The sequence below is a fragment of the Phascolarctos cinereus genome, unplaced genomic scaffold (genome assembly GCF_003287225.1).
Source record: "Phascolarctos cinereus isolate Bilbo 61053 unplaced genomic scaffold, phaCin_HiC Scaffold_3;HRSCAF=262, whole genome shotgun sequence".
In the NCBI taxonomy this organism is placed as follows: domain Eukaryota; kingdom Metazoa; phylum Chordata; class Mammalia; order Diprotodontia; family Phascolarctidae; genus Phascolarctos; species Phascolarctos cinereus.
Window position 1 is genome coordinate 47,064,946 of NW_027555736.1, and position 22,643 is coordinate 47,087,588.

The 22,643-nt window shown below is 44.3% G+C and overlaps 1 protein-coding gene across 7 annotated transcripts in view; it reads left to right on the plus strand.

Moving 5' to 3' along the window:
- CCDC33 (coiled-coil domain containing 33) overlaps positions 1-22,643 on the plus strand; it is a 221,305-nt gene that overhangs the window by 11,846 nt on the left and 186,816 nt on the right. For all 7 annotated transcript variants that reach the window (XM_020994637.2, XM_020994640.2, XM_020994645.2 and 4 more), the window contains exon 2: positions 18,753-18,916. In XM_020994637.2, coding sequence (XP_020850296.1) covers positions 18,753-18,916 — 164 coding nt within the window. The remainder of the gene's footprint in view (positions 1-18,752; positions 18,917-22,643) is intronic.

The following is a 22,643-nucleotide window of genomic DNA, read 5'->3' on the forward strand; positions in this document are numbered from 1 at the left end:
AATCCAATGAGATGAAATCTAATATGGACAATTAATGAATTAATATGGATAAATAAGAGTCTTTTTTCCTAGGTTAAAAGATTAAACTCTACAAGTGTAGGGCTGCAGTTTTAGTTCAATATGAGTCAGCCATGAGACATGGCAGCTCCATTCAATCCAACAGGCATGTATTCAGTGTCTTCTGTGTGCCAGTTGTTATGTGAGGCACCGGGTTTAGAAAAAAGGACAAAAATTAAACAGCCCCTATATTCTACTATCATCTGAGGCTAGGGACAGCTAGGTGGCACAGTGGATAGTGTGCTGGGTCTGGAGTCAGGAAGACTCTCTGAGTTCAAATGTGGCCTCAGCCAGATCTACCAGCTGAGTGACAAGATGGACAAATCTGTTTGCCTCAGTTTCCTCATCTGTAAAATGAGCTGGAGAAGGAAATGGCCAACCACTCCAGTATTTCTGCTAAGAAAACCCCAGATGGGGTCACGAAGAGTGGAATAGGACTTAAATAACTGAATAACGACAAATCATCTGAGGCTGCATCAGTAGAAATTACAAGTATAGAAATTACAAGCACTTAAAGTACTGAGGTGTACCCGATTTGAACCCAGGTCTACCTGACTCCGGGCCTCATACTCTATCCACAGATCTCAAGGTCAAACAACTCACAAGTGTATGAGCTGGGGTATACAACAGTGTGTTGCTATGCTCTGACCTGGATCTTGAGTCAGAAGACCTGGGTTTGAATTCTACCTGTGTCACCCTAAGCAAATCATTTCTCTCTCTGGGCTTAAGTTTTCTTATCTGTAAAATGCAGGGAAAGGAGACCTGAATTAGACAACCTCTTAGGTCCATTCCGACTCTAGCATCTGATGATATTCAATCAGTGGCTGAGGTGGAGAAACTGAGGCCTGAGTAATCAACTAGACCACAGATGAGAGAGAAACAGCCAGGTTTCTAGCCTGCCAGGTACCAAAGGATTCTGGAGGGGTTGGCAACTAACAGCCTGTATACTGTAGAAATTGAATTAGGGGCCATAAAATGGGTTCCATGGAAGCAAAGTTAAGACAAAACCTCACCTTCCTCTTTTTCTAATTTTTTCCTCTCTCCCTCTTCCTCCCCCATGCCTGTTGGGACTCAGAATTCCCAGGCTCCCAAACACAGCGCTGAGCATCATTTGGAGGAGTGGGGAGGGAGGGGCTGTAGCTGAGAAGGGAAAGGTTGAGACCTTCCCTACAGGACTCTGGCACTAATCAGTCCAAGAGAAAGGAGTGGGCTGAGGGGAGAGGTCAGTAGGAGGAGAAAGGTCTGTCTTCTGTCAATGCCTTGTACGTGGGCTGTGTCTCTGCAACCCGAGCTGCTGCAGACATTTGGAGCTCAGGGCAGGCAGAGCCATTAACTGCTTCAGTACTGCAGGAGGTGGGGGAGGGTGGGGATGGGAGGGCCCCCTCACCTTGCCCCAGCAGATCGAGCCTGGGGGGATTTGTGAGGTTTGCCTCTGGAGCCCCTGGCTTTCTGCCCCATCCCTCCAGCCAACTGCTGCCTTCCCCTCTGCCTCAGGCCCACCTGTCAGAGAGGAGGGTGTCAGAGACGGGTACTCCTGGGAGGAGGTGAGAGGGACAGAATATTCAGCGGCCTGTGGCAATGCAAGATAGAGCCAAAGAGGAATTTCTGGCATCCTAACGGGCCAGTAAGGAAGAGACCAGCAGGGTGGGGCTTGCCTGGACTCCCCGCATCATGCTCCTGACTGTGTGCCCTCTGAAGACTGGCAGATGGGCAGGAGGAAAGACAAAGGGAGGGCTCTGAGGAACCTGCTTGCATGACTTCAGTGCTCCACAGCTGTGTGGCCTTGGGCAGGTCAATTCACTTCCTGGGCCTTGGTTTCCTCATATTTACTATGAGGAGGTTCTGCTAGACCAGATTGTCTCTCTGGTTCTTTCCAGTTACAAAGCTGAGGGTCCTAGTTCATTTCTCCAACAGATGAGATGTTGGAAAGGAATTCAGAGACAGGGGAAGGGATTCAGCTTTGTCAGCTAGTGGACTCTAGGATTTTGTCCATTTGGTGGCTAGAACAGACTGTAGATTTTATCTAATCCCGAGTCCAGAGAGGCTAATCAACCAGCAATCATTTATTAAGCACCTACTGTATCCAATTACCGTGTTAGGCATTGGGGATCAAAAAGTCAAACAGTCCTTGCCTTCAGGGAGCTTACATTCTACCAGAAGAGGCGACACACACACACATACACATATATGTCATATACGGATTTAGGAAGAGATGGAGAATGGACCTGTGATTTTAATGACACAGGAGACTGACTCCCCATCACCTCTATGTGGAAACTCTCTTTACCAATGCAGGTCAGCACCTTCTACAACGTCTGGTCTTAGAGAGTTGTATAGAACCCTAAGAACTACAGTGACTTACCAAGGTCGTCCTGGCTCTTAGGGAAGGCTCTCCATCTACTGTGGTATATTCATATACATGTGTGTATAGGTATACATATATATTTATAAATATAGTTATACAAATATAAATGTATACATTTATAAATTTATACAAATTTCATTTAGTTGTTTCAGTTGTAACCGACTCTTAGTGACCACATTTAGGGCTTTCTTGGCAAAGATACTGGAGTGGTTTGACACTTCCTTCTCCAGCTTTTTTTACAGATAGGGAAACTGAGGCAAACAGGGTTAAGTGATTTGCCCAGAATCACACAGCTAGTAAGTATCTGAGGCCAAATTTGATTTCAGGTCTTCCTGACTCCAGGCCTGGAGCTCTATCCACTGCGCCACCTAGCTGCCATATAAATAAATACACATGTATAAATATATATGTGCATACAAAAATACATGGGTTGCAGATTGATTTCCATTTATGGGGAGCTTGGAAGGGAGCAAACGTGACATTGCAGGGAAAAGGAGGAAAGAGGGAGAATGAGATACAGCTTCTCTGGCAGGAGTAAATTTACTTTTTTTCTGTCCTTTATTCCATGGAGCCTTCTTGGCATCCCTGCTGGCCATCTTACTCACTTCTGGGCCCATCTGCTCTTACCTTACTCTGTATGCCAAGTTGGGAAGGAAATCAGGGCCATTGGGTTCCCCGGGTAGGGAAGGGTCAGCCCAGCCCAGCCAGTCCAGGCTCTGGGGAAACAGGTCCGGGTGTGGTCACAGAATGAAGAACTGAGATTTCCAGGATATTATCCTGGGTCTGATGTTAATTTACTGTGTTATCTTAGGCAAGGAGCACTCCTTTTCTGAGCTGTGGTTTTTCCAGTTAAAGTAAACCAACGATGTTCTCAGTTCCTTTTTACTGTTTAAAAGGGTACTAGGAGGAGAAAGGGCTTAATCTTTATAGAAGTCAAGAAAATGCTTCACATAAATTCAAGGTGCCCTATGGTTAATTCATAGAGGACTGTTTATCCTGAATCAGGTTCCTCTGTTACAGGGAAGTACAAACACCAATTGCCTTTCCTCTAAGTCTGGGTGTTGAACAAAGATAGTCAAAGAGTTGGAAGGAACATTAAAAAGCTGCTTTCCTGCTTGGGCCTCAATTTCCTGATCCATAAAATGTTTGTGTAGTGGATAGGACATTGGACTCGGAGCCAGGGAGATCATCCTTACTAGCTGTATGACCTTGGGTAAGTCATTCAACCACTTCAGTTTTCTCCTTTGGAAAATGGGTATAATCATAACACTATCTTCTAAATAGTTAGGGTACATGGCCCCTGAGGTCCCTGTCAGTTCTAGGATCATAATTATCTTATCTCCCCAGTTTGATTTCTGGATTAGGAAACTGAGACCCAGAGAGGGAGCCATGCCTTGCCCACAGTCACAAGGTTAGTCAATGGTAGAGCTAGGTTTCTGATTCCTGGTCCAGGGCTCTTTCCACCAGACTACTTAGAAAAGTAAATTTCATAGAGGTGTACAGGATTTGAAAGAGGATTGGGGGGTATAGAGAGAGAGTATATATGGGGGATGTGGATGGACAGAGAGATGACATACACCCAAGCCATACATAGATGATTTTTATGTTATTTATTATTTGGATCACCATTCCCCACTATTAGTGTGGATCATGGGAGAGTAGATTTGGGGCTGGGACAGACCTTAAAGGTTATCTAGTTCAAACTCCTCGATTTAAAGATGAGTGACCAGAGGCCCAGAAGGCGAATTGACTTGCCCCATGAGACTTGGGAGGTCCTTCAGAGCTAGGACTCCCGCCTAGGTCCAGCTGACTCTAAATCCGTGAGACACCAAGCAGGGCTCCGGTAATCAGGAGGCAGGCCACGCTTCTCCTGAGTCAATAACCTGTCCCCAGCGCTGCAGCATTTTCTTTGCTGTTGAGTTGTTTCAGTTATGTCTGACTCTTCATGGGGTTTTCTTGGCAGAAATATTGGAGTGGTTTGCCATTTCCTTCTCCAGCTCATTTTACAGATGAGAAAACTGAGGCAAACAGGGTTAAGTGCCTTGCCCAGGATCACACAGCTAGGAAGTGTGTAAGGCTGGATTCTAATTCAGGTCTTCCTGACTTCAGGTAGGGCACTCTATTCACTGTGCCACCTTTTCTCCACAGCATTTTCTCCCTTCCCCTAAAAGAAGCTAAGCCGAGAGTCATGTCTTCTGTTTCCCCATCCCTAGTCCATTTCTTTGGTTTCCTATTCTGAGGCAGATGAGCCTTCGAGAGGGGACAGAAAGCTAGAGAAGACGACGTGTGTGTGGCCAGCTTTCACTTGTGGCAGGACCTGCCTCCTGCCTGGCCATCTGCCCCAACCTTTATCCTAGAACACTGGGAACCAGAAAGATGGAGAGGGAGAGAGGGAAGCCAATGAGGCTCCTCAGGAGGAAGGCAGGCCCGGCAATCTGGACTTTCATTAACACCTCTGCTACCGCTGATGATACCTGCTAGGGCCGTGACAAGGGAGGGGGAAGGAGCGAATTGGTTCTGTCAATCAAGGGGGGGCGGGATCCCTGGCTGCTGCTGGTATCTCTGCCCAGGAAAAAGCTGCTGTGGGTACTGTCTTAGTAACACATCTTGTGCCTCTGCAGATGTTTGATTTCTCAAAGGCTTATAGGCAGAAGGCAAAAGGCACTGGCCCGAGAGTCAGGAGACCTTGCTTCTGGTCTCTGCTGAGAGGCAAATTTGTTGTGAGACCTTGTGTAAGTAACTTTGTCTCCTGGGAGCATCAGTAACCTTGTCTGGAAACCCAGATGACACAGCCAGCCAGTCAAGTGTCAGCCTGATCGGTTCTATGCTGATGGTATGTATGTGTATGTATATGTGTGTGCGTGTGCATGTATGTATATGTATGCATGTATATATACATACATATATGCATACACACATGGGCACATACACATGTGTATATACACACATAAATCAGGTATATATTATATTGTATGTGTATCTATCTATTTACCAATCTGTCTAGATCAGCTAAGGGGCAGATAGATAGATAGATAGATAGATAGATAGATAGATAGATAGTGCAGTGGATAGAGTGCTGGGCCTGGAGTCAGGAAGACTCCTCTTTCGAAGTTCAAATCTGGCCTTAGACACTGGCTGTGTGACCCTGGGCAAGTCACTTCACCCTGTTTGCCTCAGTTTCTTCATCTGTAAAATGAGCTGGGGAAGGAGATAGCAAACCACTCCAGTATCTCTGCCAAGAAAACCCCAAATGGGGGCATTAAGAGTCAGCCATGACTGAAAACAACAAAACAACAAGAAAAAATATATCAGCTATATGTGATACAGCAGTAATGAGGTAATGTTTGTAAAGTGCTTAGCATGCTGCTTTATACACCCTACAGGCGGTGATTGTCCAAGGCCAAGAGGATGGGCCCTGTATAAGAATAACAGGTATTTATATGGAGCTTTTAAAATCTGCAAAGCGCTTTGCATACGTTAGCTTATTTAATCCTCATGTGTGGTAGGGTACCATCATTATTCCCATTTTACAGATGAGGAAATTGGGGCTGAATGCCAAGGTCATGCAGCTAGTAAGCATCTAAGCAAGAATTTGAATTCACTCCCATCTTCCTAATGCCAAGGACAGTGTATCTCCAGTGCCTACCACATAGTAGATGCTAGTTGAATTGAACTGAACTGGTCAGCTCTAGCATGTCCCAGAGCTAAGCACATTTCCCACCACTCTACTGGGACATTGCCCCTCTGGTCATAGGACATATGGTCATTGGTACTCAGGACCCTGACTGGTAAGTGTGGGAGCCTCTGCCTTCAAGGTCACCCAGCCAGAGTGGCTGATCATCCCAGGGATCTCAGCTCTCCCTGGCTTCCACTTCCTTTGCTTTAGTTGATTAATTTGTAGGATTATAATATAGGTACCACTTGGTAATGGTGAAATGAGATAATTGATGGGTACTTGCCAAGCCCTTTGCCTATACCTATCATGTGCTTAATAGCCTGTGCCCCAGCCAAAACCCCATCCCCCCCAATTAACAAAGAAACACCATTTCTTCACTACCCCTACCTGGTAACTGTTCCTGTGGTAAGAGCCCTGTATTTAGAATCAGAAAATGTGAGTTCTCTTCCTAACTGTTCAACTTTGAGCCAAGTAGCAAACTGCTTTGTGCCTCGGTTTCCAGTAAGAGGCATTATGGCATAGTGAATAGAGCACCGGACTTTGAATTACGACCTGAGTTGGAGTCTTGTCCTGCCCCACACACTTACTTCCTGTGTATCTCTAGGCAAACTGATTTTCCATTCTGAGCCCCAATTTCCTCATCAATCAACAATCTTAGGCCCTTACTACATGCCAGTCATCTATAAAAAGGGGAGAATAACAGTTCCACATTTCTCTGAGTATCAAATTAGAGCATGCCTGTGGATTACTTTGTAAACCTTAGGCTACTAGGTTCATGTGAGGCATCATTATTGCTTTCACATCTATAAATGACATAGGGCATCCCTAAAAGGGATGGAGAGGTCATCTTGTCCATCTCCTCTCATTTTACAGACAGGAAAATTGAGGCCAGAGAGTTAGTGATATTTTCAAGGTCTCCTTGGGATCGAGCATCAGAAGTGGTACTCGTACCCAGGTCCCCTGCCTCTGGGGCCAATTGTCCTTCCTTTTACAGGGTTATCATGGGGGCTCAAATGAGAAACTGTATGGAGAGTGCTTTGCAGACTTTTCTATACAGGTAGCTCTTCTTATTGGCTGTTCTAAGCCTAGGCCTGGTTCATTACCTCTAGCGGCTCAGCTCTTTGTAAGCATCTCTCCCTGGAACTGAGATCAGGCATCTGACTTTAGGGCTCTTCACCCCTGGGGCACCTCCTACCATGCTCTGCTTTCCTCTGGAGGGAGTTTCCACATCCGTGGACTACCAGAGACAGGGTCCAATGAACAGTTTACACCAGCACCTTGCTCTCTACAGATCCTCAGCCCACTTAGCTATAGTCTCAAGGTGATGAGTTACTGTCTTCAGGCTGTCTCTGCATCAGGGAAATGGGTTTCTTTCCTAGGATCATAGGAATTCAGAGCTGGAAGGGACCTTAGAAAGCAGTTAGTCAGACGAAAATGAAATCTAGAGTAGGGGTATGATCTGTCTAAAGTCACACCGCTAGTAAGGGGCACAGCCAGGATTCAAATTGAGGACCTTTGACTTTAGATTCATTCCTAGCTTATTCTCCAGTCTTATCTTAATGGTTTTGTAGTAGTACACACACACACACACACACACACACACACACACACACACAGAGTCATTATACAGACAGACAGCCATAACTAGGGTGGGGCAACTGTGACTTTTCCCAGGGTGCCAATATTTGTGGAGGTGGTATCCTTTTCTCCCTCCCTTCTCAATTCTCTGATACTTTACACATTTTGGAATGCCAAGAATATCTCTCCCTTCTCCCAGGGCCCACCTTGTGCTACAACAGTCCTACCAGCCTCCTTTACCTCCTCACCAGGCTTCTACCCCACCCTGGGGATTACCCAGCATGACTCTACCCAATTAGAGTGCACTGCCCTTCTGTGCACCATCAGTCCTTAAATGAATTTTATCCAGGCACTGAAGTTCTTAGTTAGAGCTCTGCTCAGGCCATTTCCACTTGAGGTAAGAAAAGGGTCCATTTGTCACAAGACAGAAGAGATATTTCAAAGGAAGGATGCCTAGCACTTTACAGAGTTCCTCTGGGGTGCACAGGTCTGTATCAGCACTGTGAGAAGACACACAAAACTAAGGTGGAAGGGAAAAAGCCCTGAACTTAGAATCAAGAGACCTGGCTTTGAGCCTCAACTCTGTCCCCTGCTACGTGTGTGAACCTAAGCAAATCACTCAGCCTATCTGAGCTGAGTCTCCTTGTCTATAGACAATTGCTCTTCTCACCTCAGAGGGTTGTTAAAAGGAGGGAAGGTCTGTCTGTACAGGATATAGATGAGAGAGAGGCAGAGATAGATGGAGAGGAGGAGAGAGAGAGACACAGAGATAGAAAAAGAGAGGCAGACAGAGGAGAGAGAATTAGAGAGAAAGAGAGATAAGGGAAAGAAATTAGATTTTAGAGAGAGAGGGAGAAAGGAAGGAGAAGTGAAGAGAGAAATAAGAGAGAAGGAGGGAAGTCAAGGGAGAGAGAGAAGAGAAGAGAAGAGAAGAGAAGAGAAGAGAAGAGAAGAGAAGAGAAGAGAAGAGAAGAGAAGAGAAGAGAAGAGAAGAGAAGAGAAGAGAAGAGAAGAGAAGAGAAGAGAAGAGAGACAGAGACAGAGAGATGAGCTGTTATGGAGAGGAAGAAGCAGTAGCCCTACCTGGAGAAGCTCTCCCTGGGATTCATGGTTGACAGGGAGTGAATCACGTATTAACTGGATAGATAAGGTAGGTCTGAGCATGCCTAGGGAGGTAAGATAGGCATTCTGTCTCCATTAGATCACACTTGGACCCATCAGTTTGAATAGGAGGGACAGAAGGAGCTCCCCAGAGGCAAAGACAACGTGACTTAGGATCACAGAAACTGCCAGCTTTCTTCAGTGAAAACAAGGAATCAGCGTTACCCCATAAAGTCCCCCTGCTTTGAAGCTAATTGCTGAAAGCCAGGAAGGACTTAACTTAGTGGAAAGAACCCTGGGAGCAGAGAAAGGGCTGAGAGAATAGGATCTTGGAGTTGGAGAAAGGACTTTCTCTTTTTAATATTCATTTTTAAAAATTTTTGAGTACCAAATTTCCCCCCTCTCTCTTTCCTTCTCCCCCTCCCTCCCCCAAGACAGTAAACAGTTTGATGTCGATATGTGCAATCATGTAAAACATATTTCCATAGAGAAAGGACTTTGAAGAGCATCCAGATCCCAGAGCTGGAGATCTGGAAGGAATCTCAGCAGCCACCCTGTCCAACCCACGCCCAAGAGGAATCTGCACTAGAAAATACCTGGCTTGGGGCTCTCCTGCCTCTGCTGAAGACCTCCAAAGAGGGGGAAAGCCCACCTCTCGTTGAGGCAGTCTATGACTGATGGAATCTGAATGCAGATTGAAACATACTGGGGGTTTTTTGAACTTTATTTTTCTTGGGGTTTTTTTGGTCTGTTTTCTTTTTACAACATTACTAATATGGAAATATGTTTTACATGAGTGCACATGTATAATATTTATCAAATTGTTTGCCTTCTCTGTGAAGGGTGAGGTGGGAGGTGGGAAGATAATTTAGAACTCAAAATTGTAATTAAAAAAGATTAAAAATTGGTTTTGCATGTAATCGGAAAAATAAAATATTAAAACTTTTTTTTTTGGATAGCTCTACCTGTTAAGGAAGTTTCCCTCTAACATCAGACTTCAGTTTGTTTCTTTGATATCAACAGGTGCCTACAGGACTATGTATCAGTCACTGGGCTAGGTACCAAGGACACAAAGACAGCCCCTGCCTCCATCCCACCCCCACAAAGCTTATGTTCTTAGCCCGATCCCTTTGCTCCACACTCACCCCTCCCTGGTTATGAATTTTGGGGGAATGTCCCTGTAAGGGCACCAGGTAGGGATCAGAGTGAAAAACTAACTCTATTTCCCTTAATCCTATCCTGCCCTCCCATTCTTTCTTTTGACCCTGTCCCTCCTCAGAAGTATTTGCTTCTGATTACCCTCCTTCCCAGTCTGCCCTCCTCTCTATCACCCCCCTGCTCTCTTGTCCCGTTCTCCCCTATTTTCCTGTAGGGTAAGACAGATTTCCATACTCAATTGAATGTGTATGTTATTCTCTCCTTAAGCCAAATCCTATGAGAATAAGATTCACTCATTCCCTCTCACCTTCCCCTGTTTCCCCTCCACTGTGAGAGACTTTTCTGGTTTTTTTGTGAGATAATTTACCCCATTCTACCTCTCCCTTTCTTCTTCGACTATCATCCTCTCTCATCCCTTAATTTTATTCTCCAGATATGACCCCTTAATCTTCAACTCACCCTGTGCCCTCTATCTATCTATCTACATATACATACATAAAATTTTTTTCCTTCAACTACCGTGATACTGACAAAGTTCTCATGAGTTACAAATATCATCTTTCCATGCAGGAATGTAAACAGTTCAATCCTAATAAGTCTCTTATGATTTCTCTTTCCCGTTTACCTCTTCATGTTCCACAGGAGTCCTGTATTTGAAAGTCAAATTTTCTGTTTAGCTCTGGTCTTTTCATCAGGAATGCTTGAAAGTCCTCTATTTCACTGAATGACCATTTTTTTCCCCTGAAGGGTTGTACTCAGTTTTGCTGGGTAGGTGATTCTTGGTTGTAATCCTATCTCCTTTGCCCTCTGGAATATTATATTCCATGCCCTGAGGTCCTTTAATGCAGAAGCTGCTAAATCTGGTGTTATCCTGATTGTGTTTCCACAGTACTTGAATTGTTTCCTTCTGGCAGCTTGTAATATTTTCTCCTTGACCTGGGAACTCTGGAATTTGGCTATAATATTCCTAGGAGTTTTCCTTTGGGGATCTCTTTCAGGATGATTCTTTCAATTTCTATTTTGCCCTCTGGTTCTAATATATCAGGGCAGTTTTCCTTGATAATTTCTTGAAAGATGATATCTAGGCTCTTTTTTGATCATGGCTTTCAGATAGTCCAATAATTTTTAAATTCTCTCTCCTGGATCTATTTTCCAGGTCAGTTGTTTTTCCAATGAGATATTTCACATTGTTTTCTAATTTTTCATTCTTTTGGATTTGTTTTACAGTGTCTTGATTTCTCATAAAGTCACTGTCTTGCAATTGCTCTATTCTAATTTTTAAGGAAGTTTTTTCTTCAGTAATCTTTTGGACTTTCAATTTGGCCAGTTTTTCTTTTTAGGGCATTTTTCTCCTCATTGGCTTTTTGGACCTCTTTTGCCATTTGGGTTAGGCTGTTTTTTAAGGTGTTATTTTCTTCAGTATTTTTTGGGGTCTCCTTTAGCAAGCTGTTGACTTGTTTTTCATGATTTTCTTGCATCACTCTCATTTCTCTTCCCAGTTTTTCCTCTACTTCCCTTACTTGCTTCTCAAAATCCCTTTTGAGCTCTTCCAAGGCCTGGGACTGATTCATATTTTTCTTGGAGGCTTTGGATGTAGGAGCTTTGATTTGTTGTCTTCTTCTGGTTGTATATTTTGATCTTCTTTTCACCAAAGTAAGATAATATAGTCTGACTCTTTTTGCTGCTTGCTCATGATCCCAGCCAATTACTTGAGTTTTAAACTCTTTGTTAAGGTAAGAGTCTGCTTCCAATGTGGAGAGTGTACTGTCCCAAGCTTCAGGGGTTTGTGTAGCTGTTTTCAGAGATACTTGTAGGGACCTGTAAATTTTCAGTTCTACCAAGGTGGTATGATAAGGGGCGAGGTGTTTACTCTTTTCCTGGCCTGTGACCACAAGTATTCCTTTCTGTACTGTAACTGTGAGGAGGGGTTCCTCTACAGCCACCACAAGCTCCACCACGCCAGCGCTCCTCCTCACCCCAGCACTGACACCCAGAACTGTGACCCAGATCCACATACGGGCAAAGCAAGAGATTCCTGCCTCAGCACTGGCAAAGAGATCCCTGCAGTCCCTCTCTGATCAGCCACTGGATTCCCCCTCAGTCTGTGGGCTGGAAGCTTGGGAAGCAGCTGCCCCCCCAGGGCCACGCTCTTGGGGAATGGAGCTGAAACCCCCCTTCCTCTCTGACCACCGACAGAAACAGACTTTTCCCACTGACCTTCTAAGGTGTCTTTGGCATTCGTGGATTGAGGAGTCTGGAAACCTCCACAGCTGTCTGTGATTCAGTCCTCTGAGGCCTGCTCCCGGTTTGCTGCGGCCTGCGTGCCCACACTGCGCTGCGCTGTGCTCCCAGCCTGGCGCGATACACCTTTCTGATCAATCATCCAGGTTGTCTTGGGCTGGAAATTTGTTTCACTCTGTCTTTTTGTGGGTTCTGCTGCTTCAGAATTTGTTTAGAGCCATTTTTTATGAGTATTTGGAGGGGTTTGGGGGAGAGCTCAAGCAAGTCACTGCTTTCACTCCACCATCTTGGCTCCGCCCCCTTTGATTTGTATTTTAGATAGGGATTTCTTAACCTGGAGTCCAGGGACCCATCATGGATAGATTTCAAGGGGGTCTATGATCTCAGGAAACATATTTGGATAAATATATTTCAATATGATTGATCTATTCTTTGTAGTCCTATGTGTTTTACTTAAGACATTTGAAAGCCATGATTCTGAGAATGGATACCTAACCTTCACCAGACTACCAAAAAGGGACATAGAAAAAAGTGGTTAACAGCCCTTGCTCTTTATGCATCCTTCCTCAATTGACAACTGGTCAAAAGATATAAACAGGCAGTTTTCAGATGAAGAAACCAAAACTAACAGTAGTCATATGAAGAAATGCTCTAAATCACTACTGATTAGAGAAATGCAAATTAAACAACTCTGAGGTACCACCTCATACCTATCAGATTGTGACGGAAAAGGAAAATAACAAATGCTGAAGAGGAAGTAGAAATATTGGGACACTAATGCACTGTTGGTGGACTTGTGAACTGATACAAGCATTCTGCAGAGCAATTTGGATCTATGCCCAAAGACTTTAAAACTGTGCATATGCTTCAATCCAGCAAATACCGCTCCTAGGTCTGTATCTCAAAGAGATCAAAGAAAAAAGGAAAAATACCCATATGTACAAAAATAGTTACAGCAGCTCTTTTTATAGTGGCAAAGAGTTAGAAATTGAGGGGATGCAAATGAAATGAACAGAACCAAGAAAACAGCGTATGCAATAACAGCAATATTTCATGATGATCAAGTCATGAAGATGAATGACTTCGTTATTCTCAGCAATACAAAGATCCAAAACAGTTCTGAAGGACCTATGACTGATGGAATCTGAATGCAGATTGAAACATACTGGGTGGGTTTTAAACTTTATTTTTCTTGGGGTTTTTTTGGTCTGTTTTCTTTTTACAACATTACTAATATGGAAATATGTTTTACATGAGTGCACATGTATAATATTTATCAAATTGTTTGCCTTCTCTGTGAAGGGTGAGGTGGGAGGTGGGAAGATAATTTAGAACTCAAAATTGTAATTAGAAAAAGGTTAAAAATTGGTTTTGCATATAATTGGAAAAATAAAATATCAAAACTTTTTTTTTAAAAAGAAACTTTCTTCTAGGGGGTTCACTTATACCCCTCAGTAATACTTCCTGGTTTCAGCCATGAGGTCCCTTGAGCCCCAGTCCTGGTTCTTACAGGATTCTAGGGATCATTGGAAGAGGCCACAGCCATTCTCCTTGATGCCAAGCTTACAGGACAAAGATGTCACTGAAACACCAAACTCTCCTCAGAATCTATGTAGGGATCTCTTCTAGGGAGTCCATTCTTCTGGGGTTTGGCCTCCCAGTGGTTTCCTTCCAGATGGAATTAGGTCAAGTGGGTCTTGATACAAGCAGAAATTTGACCAGGGAAGATCCTGTCCCCAGGTTGGGGAGTTAGTCATGTGGGAGAGAATCCCTGTCTCTTAGGGGATGAGACACCACACAGCCTGTTCTTCTCTTCCTCTTGGAGGCTAATTAGTTAACATACAATAATAATCAAAAAAGATGAGAACAAAAAAAATAGTAATAATAGCTGACATTTACATATTTAAATTTTGAAAAAGTACTCAACTATAGCATCTCACCTGATGAGAGTTCTCCTTGAACCCCATTACCATATGCAAGATATTAGATGATGCAGAGGGAATTCTTCCTTTCACGGCTCCTACTTCCATCAAAACCAACATTTATGTAAAGCTATGAAATTTACAAAATGCCCTACAAGGACATTGTGATATTCTGGCTCTTATCCCCATTTTCTAGATGAGCAAACTGAGGTTCAGAGAACCTCAGCCACCTAGATAATAAGTGTTAAAGGCAGGATTGGAAACCTAGGTCTATCTGACTCTGTCTGTGTCCTCCCTCAATCCAGGTCACCATCTATTAAAATAAAAATCACAAGACCCTCCTACCATTCTTTTTCTTAGTCTTTCTCTTTTCCATTGTACTGCTACCACATCCAGGTTCTAGAAGCACAGGTTTGATTGTGTTATGTTCAAGGACTTTCCATTGCTCCCTATTGCCTGTAGAATAAAGTTCAAACTCTTTATCTTGGCCTTCGAGGCCTTCCGCAATCTGACCCCTGCCTTTCTTTCTAACCTAATCTCTCACTAAGGTTTACTCAGTACTCCCTAAACATGCCACTGACTAGTGGTATGACTTTGGGTAAGTCACTTTCCCATCTCTGAGCCATGGTTTGTAATAATAGCTCACACTGATGTATTGATTTAGGGTTTGCCAAGTGGGTTGCATACATTATTTCATTTAAATGTCGTAATATATAATGCAGTAGTCATTATCATCCCCATTTTATAGAAGAGGAACCTGAGACTCAGAGAGCTCACACAGCTAATAGGGAAGTGTCTGTGGTAGAATTTGAACCCACGTCTTCCAGATTCCACATCTAGGGCTCTATTTCCCTCTGTGCATCACTACTTCCCTTTTCTGCCTTTTGAAATTGAGGGGGTTGAGCCAGATGACCTTGCAGATGAGCCTTGAGGCTTTAGCGGACAGTAAGCTCAGACTCTGTCCATGGCACAGCATGGCAACTGGAAAAACCAAATGTCTTTGGCTGAAAAGAGAGGGAGGCACCGTGTCCAGAATGAGGAGGCAAGAGCAGCCCCACTGCGCTTTGCCCCAGGCTTACCACATCTGGAGTGTTATTTCCCATACTGGCCACCACATTTGAGGAAGACCAGTGTTGGACCGGAGAGGACGACAAGCCAAGCCATCAGAAGGTTGCTTGAAGGCACTGGGCTAGCCTGGAGAGGAGATGACTTAGCAGGGACAGGAGAATTGCCTCGCTGTATTCAAAGAACTGACGTGGAAAAGGAGGAGTCATTTCCCTCTCCTTGCCCCAGAAGACAAAAGTAGGTGCAGTGGATAAAAGACCTTTTATAAAAAGATACTTTAGCTCAAGCTTCCTAACAAATAAAGCCACCCCAAAAAAGAAGGGGCTGTCTTGAGGAGGTAGTGAGTTGTCCTCCACAGAAGATATTTAGATAGAGGCTGGATTGGGGCTATCATAGCATAGAGGGAATTCTTGTTCAGGCAGGAGTTGAACTACGCTTATTCATTCATTCATTCATTCATTCATTCATTCATTCATTCATTTTCCTTCATTAATTCATATAATAAGTACCTACTATGTGCAATAGGACACAAAGACAAGGGCTCTGAAATTCCTTCCTGTTCTGAGATTCTAAAATCCTCCCATGTCCTGCCCGTGGCACCCATGTGGCTCAGTGGATAGAGTGCTGGAACTGCAGTCGGGAAGACCCGAGTTCAAATTCAGTCCCCAGACACTTACTAGGTGTGTGGCCCTGAGCAAGTCATTCAACCTCTACCTGTCTCAGTTTCCTAAACTATAAAATGGGGATAATAACAGCACCTACCTCCCAGGCTTGTTGTCAGCATCAATAAGATAATATTTGTGAAGCACTTGGAACAGTGCCTAGCGTGTTGTAGTCATTACCTAAACACGTATTCCCTTACCTTCCCCTTTTGCTAGTTTCATTCTGTTGCTCACCTAGAACGTCCTTCCCTCTGACTATCTAAGACCTGGCCATCCTTCAAGGCTCAGTTGAATTCCTAGTAATTTCTCCTCATTCTAAACTGCTTGAACAATTACTGTCTGTATCAATTCATTTGGCAGTTTTCAAAATGTCTTCCATTATTGACTTGAACTGTTATGGAAATCTTTTACTTAACTCTAGTTTCAAGGTAATAACTCACTATCTTCAGGCTGTCTGCCCTCCGGAAAAGTAATTCTTTCCTAGGGTCCTAGGAATTCAGAGCTAAAGGGACCTTAGAGCCCACCTAAGTCATCTCTCTCTCTTCTCTTTCTCTCTCTCCTCTCTCTTCTTTCTCCCCCTCCTCTCTCCCTCTCTCTCTCTCCCCCCATCTCTCTTCTCTCTGTCCTCTCTCTCTGTCTCTCTCACTCTTTCTCTCTCTCTTTTTTCTTTCTGTCTCTATTTCTCTGTCTCTGTCTCTTCCTTTCTCTCTTTTTCATTCTCTTGTTCTGTCTCTTTGTTTCCTCTGTCTGTCTACACAGAGAGAGAGAGAGAGAGAGAGAGAGAGAGAGAGAGAGAGAGAGAGAGAGAGAGAGTGCTATGGCAGTATGGGAGTGTGGGAGTTGGGGAGAGTGACTGAAGGGGTGCTTTAAAGACTGGAGGCCAAGAGACAGATTGGGATGCTATCACAATAGAACAGGTGAGACAAGGACCTCTGGGGTTGTTGCTGGAACAAAAGTACATTGTAGAAGAATTAGATGAGCTGGTCAGTCCTGAAAGCAACAGGACCTTTTATTTGGTGGGTTTAAGGGAAGGCTCCAAAGGATCAAAGGGCCCTGGATAAGAGCTAGAAGGGATCTCAGAACCCCCTAATTTTACAGATGAGGAAACTGAGGCCCTAGACAGTTAAGTGACTTACCTGAAGTGACCAATATCGTGTCAGAGGCAGAGTTTGAGCTCAGGTTCTCTGACTCCAGACCTAGGGCTCTTTCTACCAATAAACTAGGATACCCAAGTTCTAAACCTCAAAGGTTCCAGAAATGTTCAGATCGGGGAAGGGCGTTCCTAGAGGAAGGGTCCTCAGGAAAGGAGAAGAGGATTTCAGCTAAGATGGCCGTTGTGAGAGCATGACTGGGAATAGACATCCAGTGGGACACAGAAATACTAGGCCAGAGAAACCAAAGGGTTTTCTACTCTATAAAGACTTAGACCAAAATGGTATCATTGGTAATGGAAAGGAAGGAGCAGGAAGGAGACATTCTATTTAATAAGTATTTATTAACTCTCTTGATTAGAATGTGAATTCCTTGACAGCAGGGACTGGTTATTCCTAGTGTTTATTTGGTATATATTAGGTGCTTAATAAATGGTTCTTTCTATTAGAAAAAATAAGTATTTATTAAGCTTCTGTTATATGCAAGGTACTGTATTAGGTGATCAGAGTAGATAATTTTACAAGGACAGTCTCTGCCCTCAAGGGGCTTACATTCTCTCTCTCTTCTCTCTGTCTCTCTGTGTCTCTTTCTCTCAATACAAAAAATTTCTTCCCTTTACAAAAGGATTCCCTGTAAAATTCAATTCAATTCAACAAGCATTTATGGAACACCTACCAAGTTCGAGGCAATATCCTAGGTACCAAGGGTATAAAATATAAATACACAATAGCTCCTGTCCTCAAGGATCTGACATTATATAATTTTGTAAAAGAAGAACCGTAGCTGGAATCTCTAGTACCATGATTTGGTTTACAAAATTCTAAGCTGCATACAACTTTTCAGAAAATTTGTGCAGCATACAGGCAGAAACATATGCTTTCCACCAAGCAAGGACTCAAAGTCAGCTGTCCACTTCTGAGGTGGGCTTGACAGAACTTGGCATTTAACTGACTATGGTAAATGAGAGACAGAGGGGCATGAAATAATACTCCAAGGTTTTGAGTCTGAGTGACTAAAAGGATGTTAAATTGAGCATTAGAAATTGGAAGCTGGTATGAGATTATAGAAGCAGACAAAGCCCTCCCTGCTGCCTCTTTTAGAAATATTAAGAAAGCATTTTAATAAGCAATTAGGGAAGTGATTAGACAAGATCATGGAGTCCTTGGATTAAGTCACTTTGACTGGATTATGATCAGACTCTGAGACCTCTTAAGATGATCTTTAGCCATCTCAAAAGGAGCACTTTGTGATGGAACTGATCAAAGATGGATTGAGTGGTTTTAAGAAATAATTTGTGACTATTGTTCTAAGTGGTGAAACAAACTGTTAACTGAACTTTTTACCTTGCCCTGAGCTGTGTAACTCTGTGTGTTTTTTATTATATTGTGAAAGATCAACCTTGTTGAAAAATCCTAAAGATTGGGACTGCAGAACGACTTGTGTTAGATTTTCAAGGGTATGGGGGGATCTTGTCAGTTTGGAAATTTATCTCCCTAATCAGAATAAAGCTTGGATTGGAAGAATGACAAATTAATCAAAATTGTTTCTGGCAGACCTGCGCCTACAACACATAATATAGTATTGATTTTTTTTCCCTTTTACAAAGGGAAGTTTGGGACATTTTGAATTTGAGGGGTCAGCTTAAGCCAAAACTCAACAGTAAACTCAGTCCTAAAGGAAAAGAGAATCAGTGAGAAGAGATGGTGGAGCCAGTTGGCCTAGAAATGGACTGGCTGTAAAATTAACATCCCTTTCTCCTGGCTTTCTTCTGGTAGGTGGCAGAGTCCCCCCTGCCCCTTGAAGAAGCTTCCCGCCATGCAGAGACCACCTACGGCCACTTGGCGCCAGCCGAAAAGGAAATCATCATAATCACGCTCCACGGAGCTGTCAACTTGCCCCCCAACAAGAATGGCTCCAAACCCTTGGCCTTTGTGATAGCGTGAGTACCTGGCAAGGTGGCGGGGGGGGGGGGGGGGACAAGAGCCTAGGCTCCTAGGGGTGCATATGTACTTCACATATGCTCTGTAAGGTACAGGTGTATGCTTACCAGAGATATGATTATTAGGTGTATAAAATACTAGAGACTGAGAATAAGAGTCCAAAGGAAATTAGAGGACAGTATGAAGAGTGAAGTGTAAGTATCTGGGCTGTGAGAGGTCAAGTCCTTGGAATCCAGAGATGTGAGGGGATGAAAATAGAAACATAAATACCAGATTTTGAACCAGCATTAGTAGGAGTATGTGTCTGTGTGCCCCTACTATACCTGTGGCCAGACAAGAGAATGCCTTATTTTTTGTAGAGTAATACAATGGAAAGATTTGGAGTTAGAGTCAAAGGAATGTGGTTCTCATCCCAGCCCTTCCATTTATTACTTGGGCAATCTTAAGCAAGTTTCTGGGTCCCAGGTTCCTAATTTGTAAAATGAAGGGGCTGGACCCGATTATCTCTCTAAAGCTCCTTCCAACTCTGAATCAATGGTGCTGCGTTTCTTTGTAACAGCAGCCATGCTGAGAAGATAGGAGCAGTTCTGAGGCCTGTATAGACCAGAACCATACCTTGAAATCTTCTGGCCTGCAGTGGGTTAGGTATTCTTTGCCAGAGGCGGCCAGCCTGGTGCCCAGCTGCTCCACGTTTCCTGATGGCTCTTGTCACAAACTGTCACTCCTGCCTCCTCCCTCGTCCTGAGGCTCATCCTTCCGTCTTGACTTCTTTTGTTCTCTGATTTAGTCCCCTATTCTCCCTCCCAGGATCTTCCTCAAGCACCCCTCCAAATCACATGTGACTCTGGGCTACTCTGGCCCGAGGAGGAGCAGGGTTAGACAAGGCCTGTCTGTCTGACCCAAAAGAAGCATGGAATCTGAGTCCCGGATCTGGACCTGGAAGGAGCTTCATAAGCATCTAGTCCAACCCTCTTAAACCTGAGTGTTCTGACCCCCACGTCCTGCTCTTTCTTTCCTCTATATCTTAACAGTCTTTCGTTCAGTACAATTCAATTTAAAAAGCCTTTATTAGTCAATTCATTGACAAGCACTTACCAAATGTCTACTATGGACTACTATAGACTGGGCATGGACAGATAGAAAGATAAATGTGAAACAATGCCTGCTCACAGGAAGCCTCCGTTCTGCTTGGAAGATACAATATGTACACGGATAAGGAAATGAAAAGTATGTACTAAACATTTCAAGGGGTCATAAAGAGAGAGCAGGGCCACTAGGTGATGCAACAGATAGAGTGCCAGACCTGGAGTCAGGAAGACCAGAGTTCAAATCTGGTCTTAACCACTTCCTAGCTGTGTGACCCTGGGAAAGTCACTTAACCCTGTGTGCCTCAGTTTCCTCATCTGTAAAACGAGCCAGAGAAGGAAATGGCAAATCTGTCCAGTATCTTCGCCAAGAAAACCCCAAATGGGGTCATAGGGAGTCTGACACATCTGAAACAACTCAAGAACAACAACAAAGGAGAAAGAGCTAACAGCTGGGGAGATAAGCAAAGATCTCATTCCTAGGAGGAGGCAGTTTTGAAGGGCACGTTCCACATGGCTCCACATGTCTGGCCTGGCGCCTGCTGGTGCTGACTCTAAACTACCCCACAAAGGGTAGGAGGCTGGAATGGGCCAATTCAAGTCAATAAGCATCTATAAAGCACCCACTCTGTGCTGGCCACTGAGGGGATAAAGGAAAAATAGAACAAAAACCAACAAAACAATCCCTTCAAGATGGAGAATGAGACCAGGGACTCATAGTGATCAGAGCAGAAGGTTTAGCTTCCACAGGGGCCAGTAGGTGGGGGTGCTCGTGGAATGGCTGGGAGTATAGAATCCGAGTCCTGCAGACTGCTGAGGGGCATAAAGGAAGAGCAAGCTCTGGGGACCCCAGCACCCCTGCCCTCAGTGGTTCAAGTTCCCAAGTCACCTCTGGCTCCATTTTGTCTAGCTGTGTTCATTGCTATTTCTTTCCAAGAAGGTCCAGGCCTTTGCCTCTTCTCTATCTTCCTCTAGGAATGTAGGGTTCTCTGGGGCAGTAAGGGCTGGACAGAAAGGAAGGAAAAGAAATTGGCTTGGCTTTAGCCTTGCTTGGCCTGCAGATGCACGTGTGAGAGCTGGAGGGAGGTCCAGGTTCCCACAGGGTATTTACAGCTCTTGTTATCACCCAGAATGTCTCAGCAGTCCAGAATGTGGCCATGTTGCAGCTTTTTAGTGGGAGCCGCTTTTTGCTGGGGAGATATGGTGAGGGAGGCTTGAAGGGGAGGAGGGGGTATCTCTGAGGGAAGGAGCCAGGGCAGGTGGTTGGTTTTCTGCTGTGGTGAGCTCTCTATGTTATTGTTGTTGTTAAATTGTTTCAGTAAAATTTGACTTTTTATGAACCCATTTGGGGTTTTCTCAGCAAAAATACTAGAATGGTTGGCCATTTCCTTTTTCAGCTTATTTTACAGATGAGGAAATTCAAGCAAATAGAATTCAGTGACTTGTCTGGGGTCACATAGCTAGTAAGTGTCTGGGGCTGGATTTGAACTCATGAAGATGAGTCTTCCTGATTCCAAGTCCAGTGCTTGATGCACTGTGCCACCTATATTCCTTGTCCTCTCCATAACAACCTCCTTAGCCACTTCATCTATCTCCTCATGCTTCTTGCCATCTCTGTCTATCTTTCTGTACCTTATCTCCTCTCTCCTCCTCCTCTTCTTCCCCCTTCTCTTCTCCTCTCTCTCACTCTCTCTCTCTCTCTCCTCCTCCCTCTCTCTCTCTCTCCTCTCTCTCTCCCTCCCCCCCTCTCCCCTCTTCCTCCTCTCCTCTCTCTCTCTTCTCTCTCTTCTTCTCTCTCTCTCTCTCTCTCTCTCCTCTCCCTCCCTCCTCCTCCCTCCTCTCTCTCTCTTCCCTCTTCCTCCTCCTCTCTCCCTCCTCCTCCCTCTCCTCTCCCTCCTCTCCCTCCCTCCTCTCCTCCTCCTCTCTCTCCCTCCTCTCTCTCTCCCTCCCTCTCTCTCTCTCCTCCTCCCTCTCCCTCCCTCCTCCTCCCTCCTCTCTCCTCCCCCCTCCTCCCTCTCTCTCTCTTCTCTCTCTCTCTCTCTCTCTCTCTCTCTCTCTCTCTCCATGTATATAGCTTGTTTGTACATATATATCTGCTTATTGTCTCTCCCTTTTAGATTGCAAGCTCCTTGAGGGCAAGGACTATCTTTTTTCTCTTTTTGTAACACCAGTGCTTAGCCTATTTGGGAAAGTGGGATTCACACACACTGAGCTGTTAGAAAAGAATAAAGGATAGTGGATAATATACTGCTTTATGGGGTGGTACCTTATTCCTTCCTCAGTTAAGTTGCCTGGAAATGGAGAAGGAGCAAGCTGTGGGGACTTATGACCAGGTACAAGCTCAGTGAGTTGAGTCTGGGGACACGTCACCTTGCCACTTCCTTAAGCAATCTGACCAATTCGAGGTAGAGCCCTGCTCCCTTCTGGCTGCTTTGAGGCCAAGGTTGCTGTATAAGGGTCCCCAGGCTTCCAAGAATAAGTACTCAGATGAGATGGATCCCAGGGAAGGTCCACAAATATATTCACAGGACATGGAGCAGAATTTGCAGGCTACTGTTGTTCAGAGAGTTCTCTGGATGCACCAGGGAGTTGGTCAGTCAATAAACATTTTGTTAAATGCCTACTGTGTGTAAGCACAGGG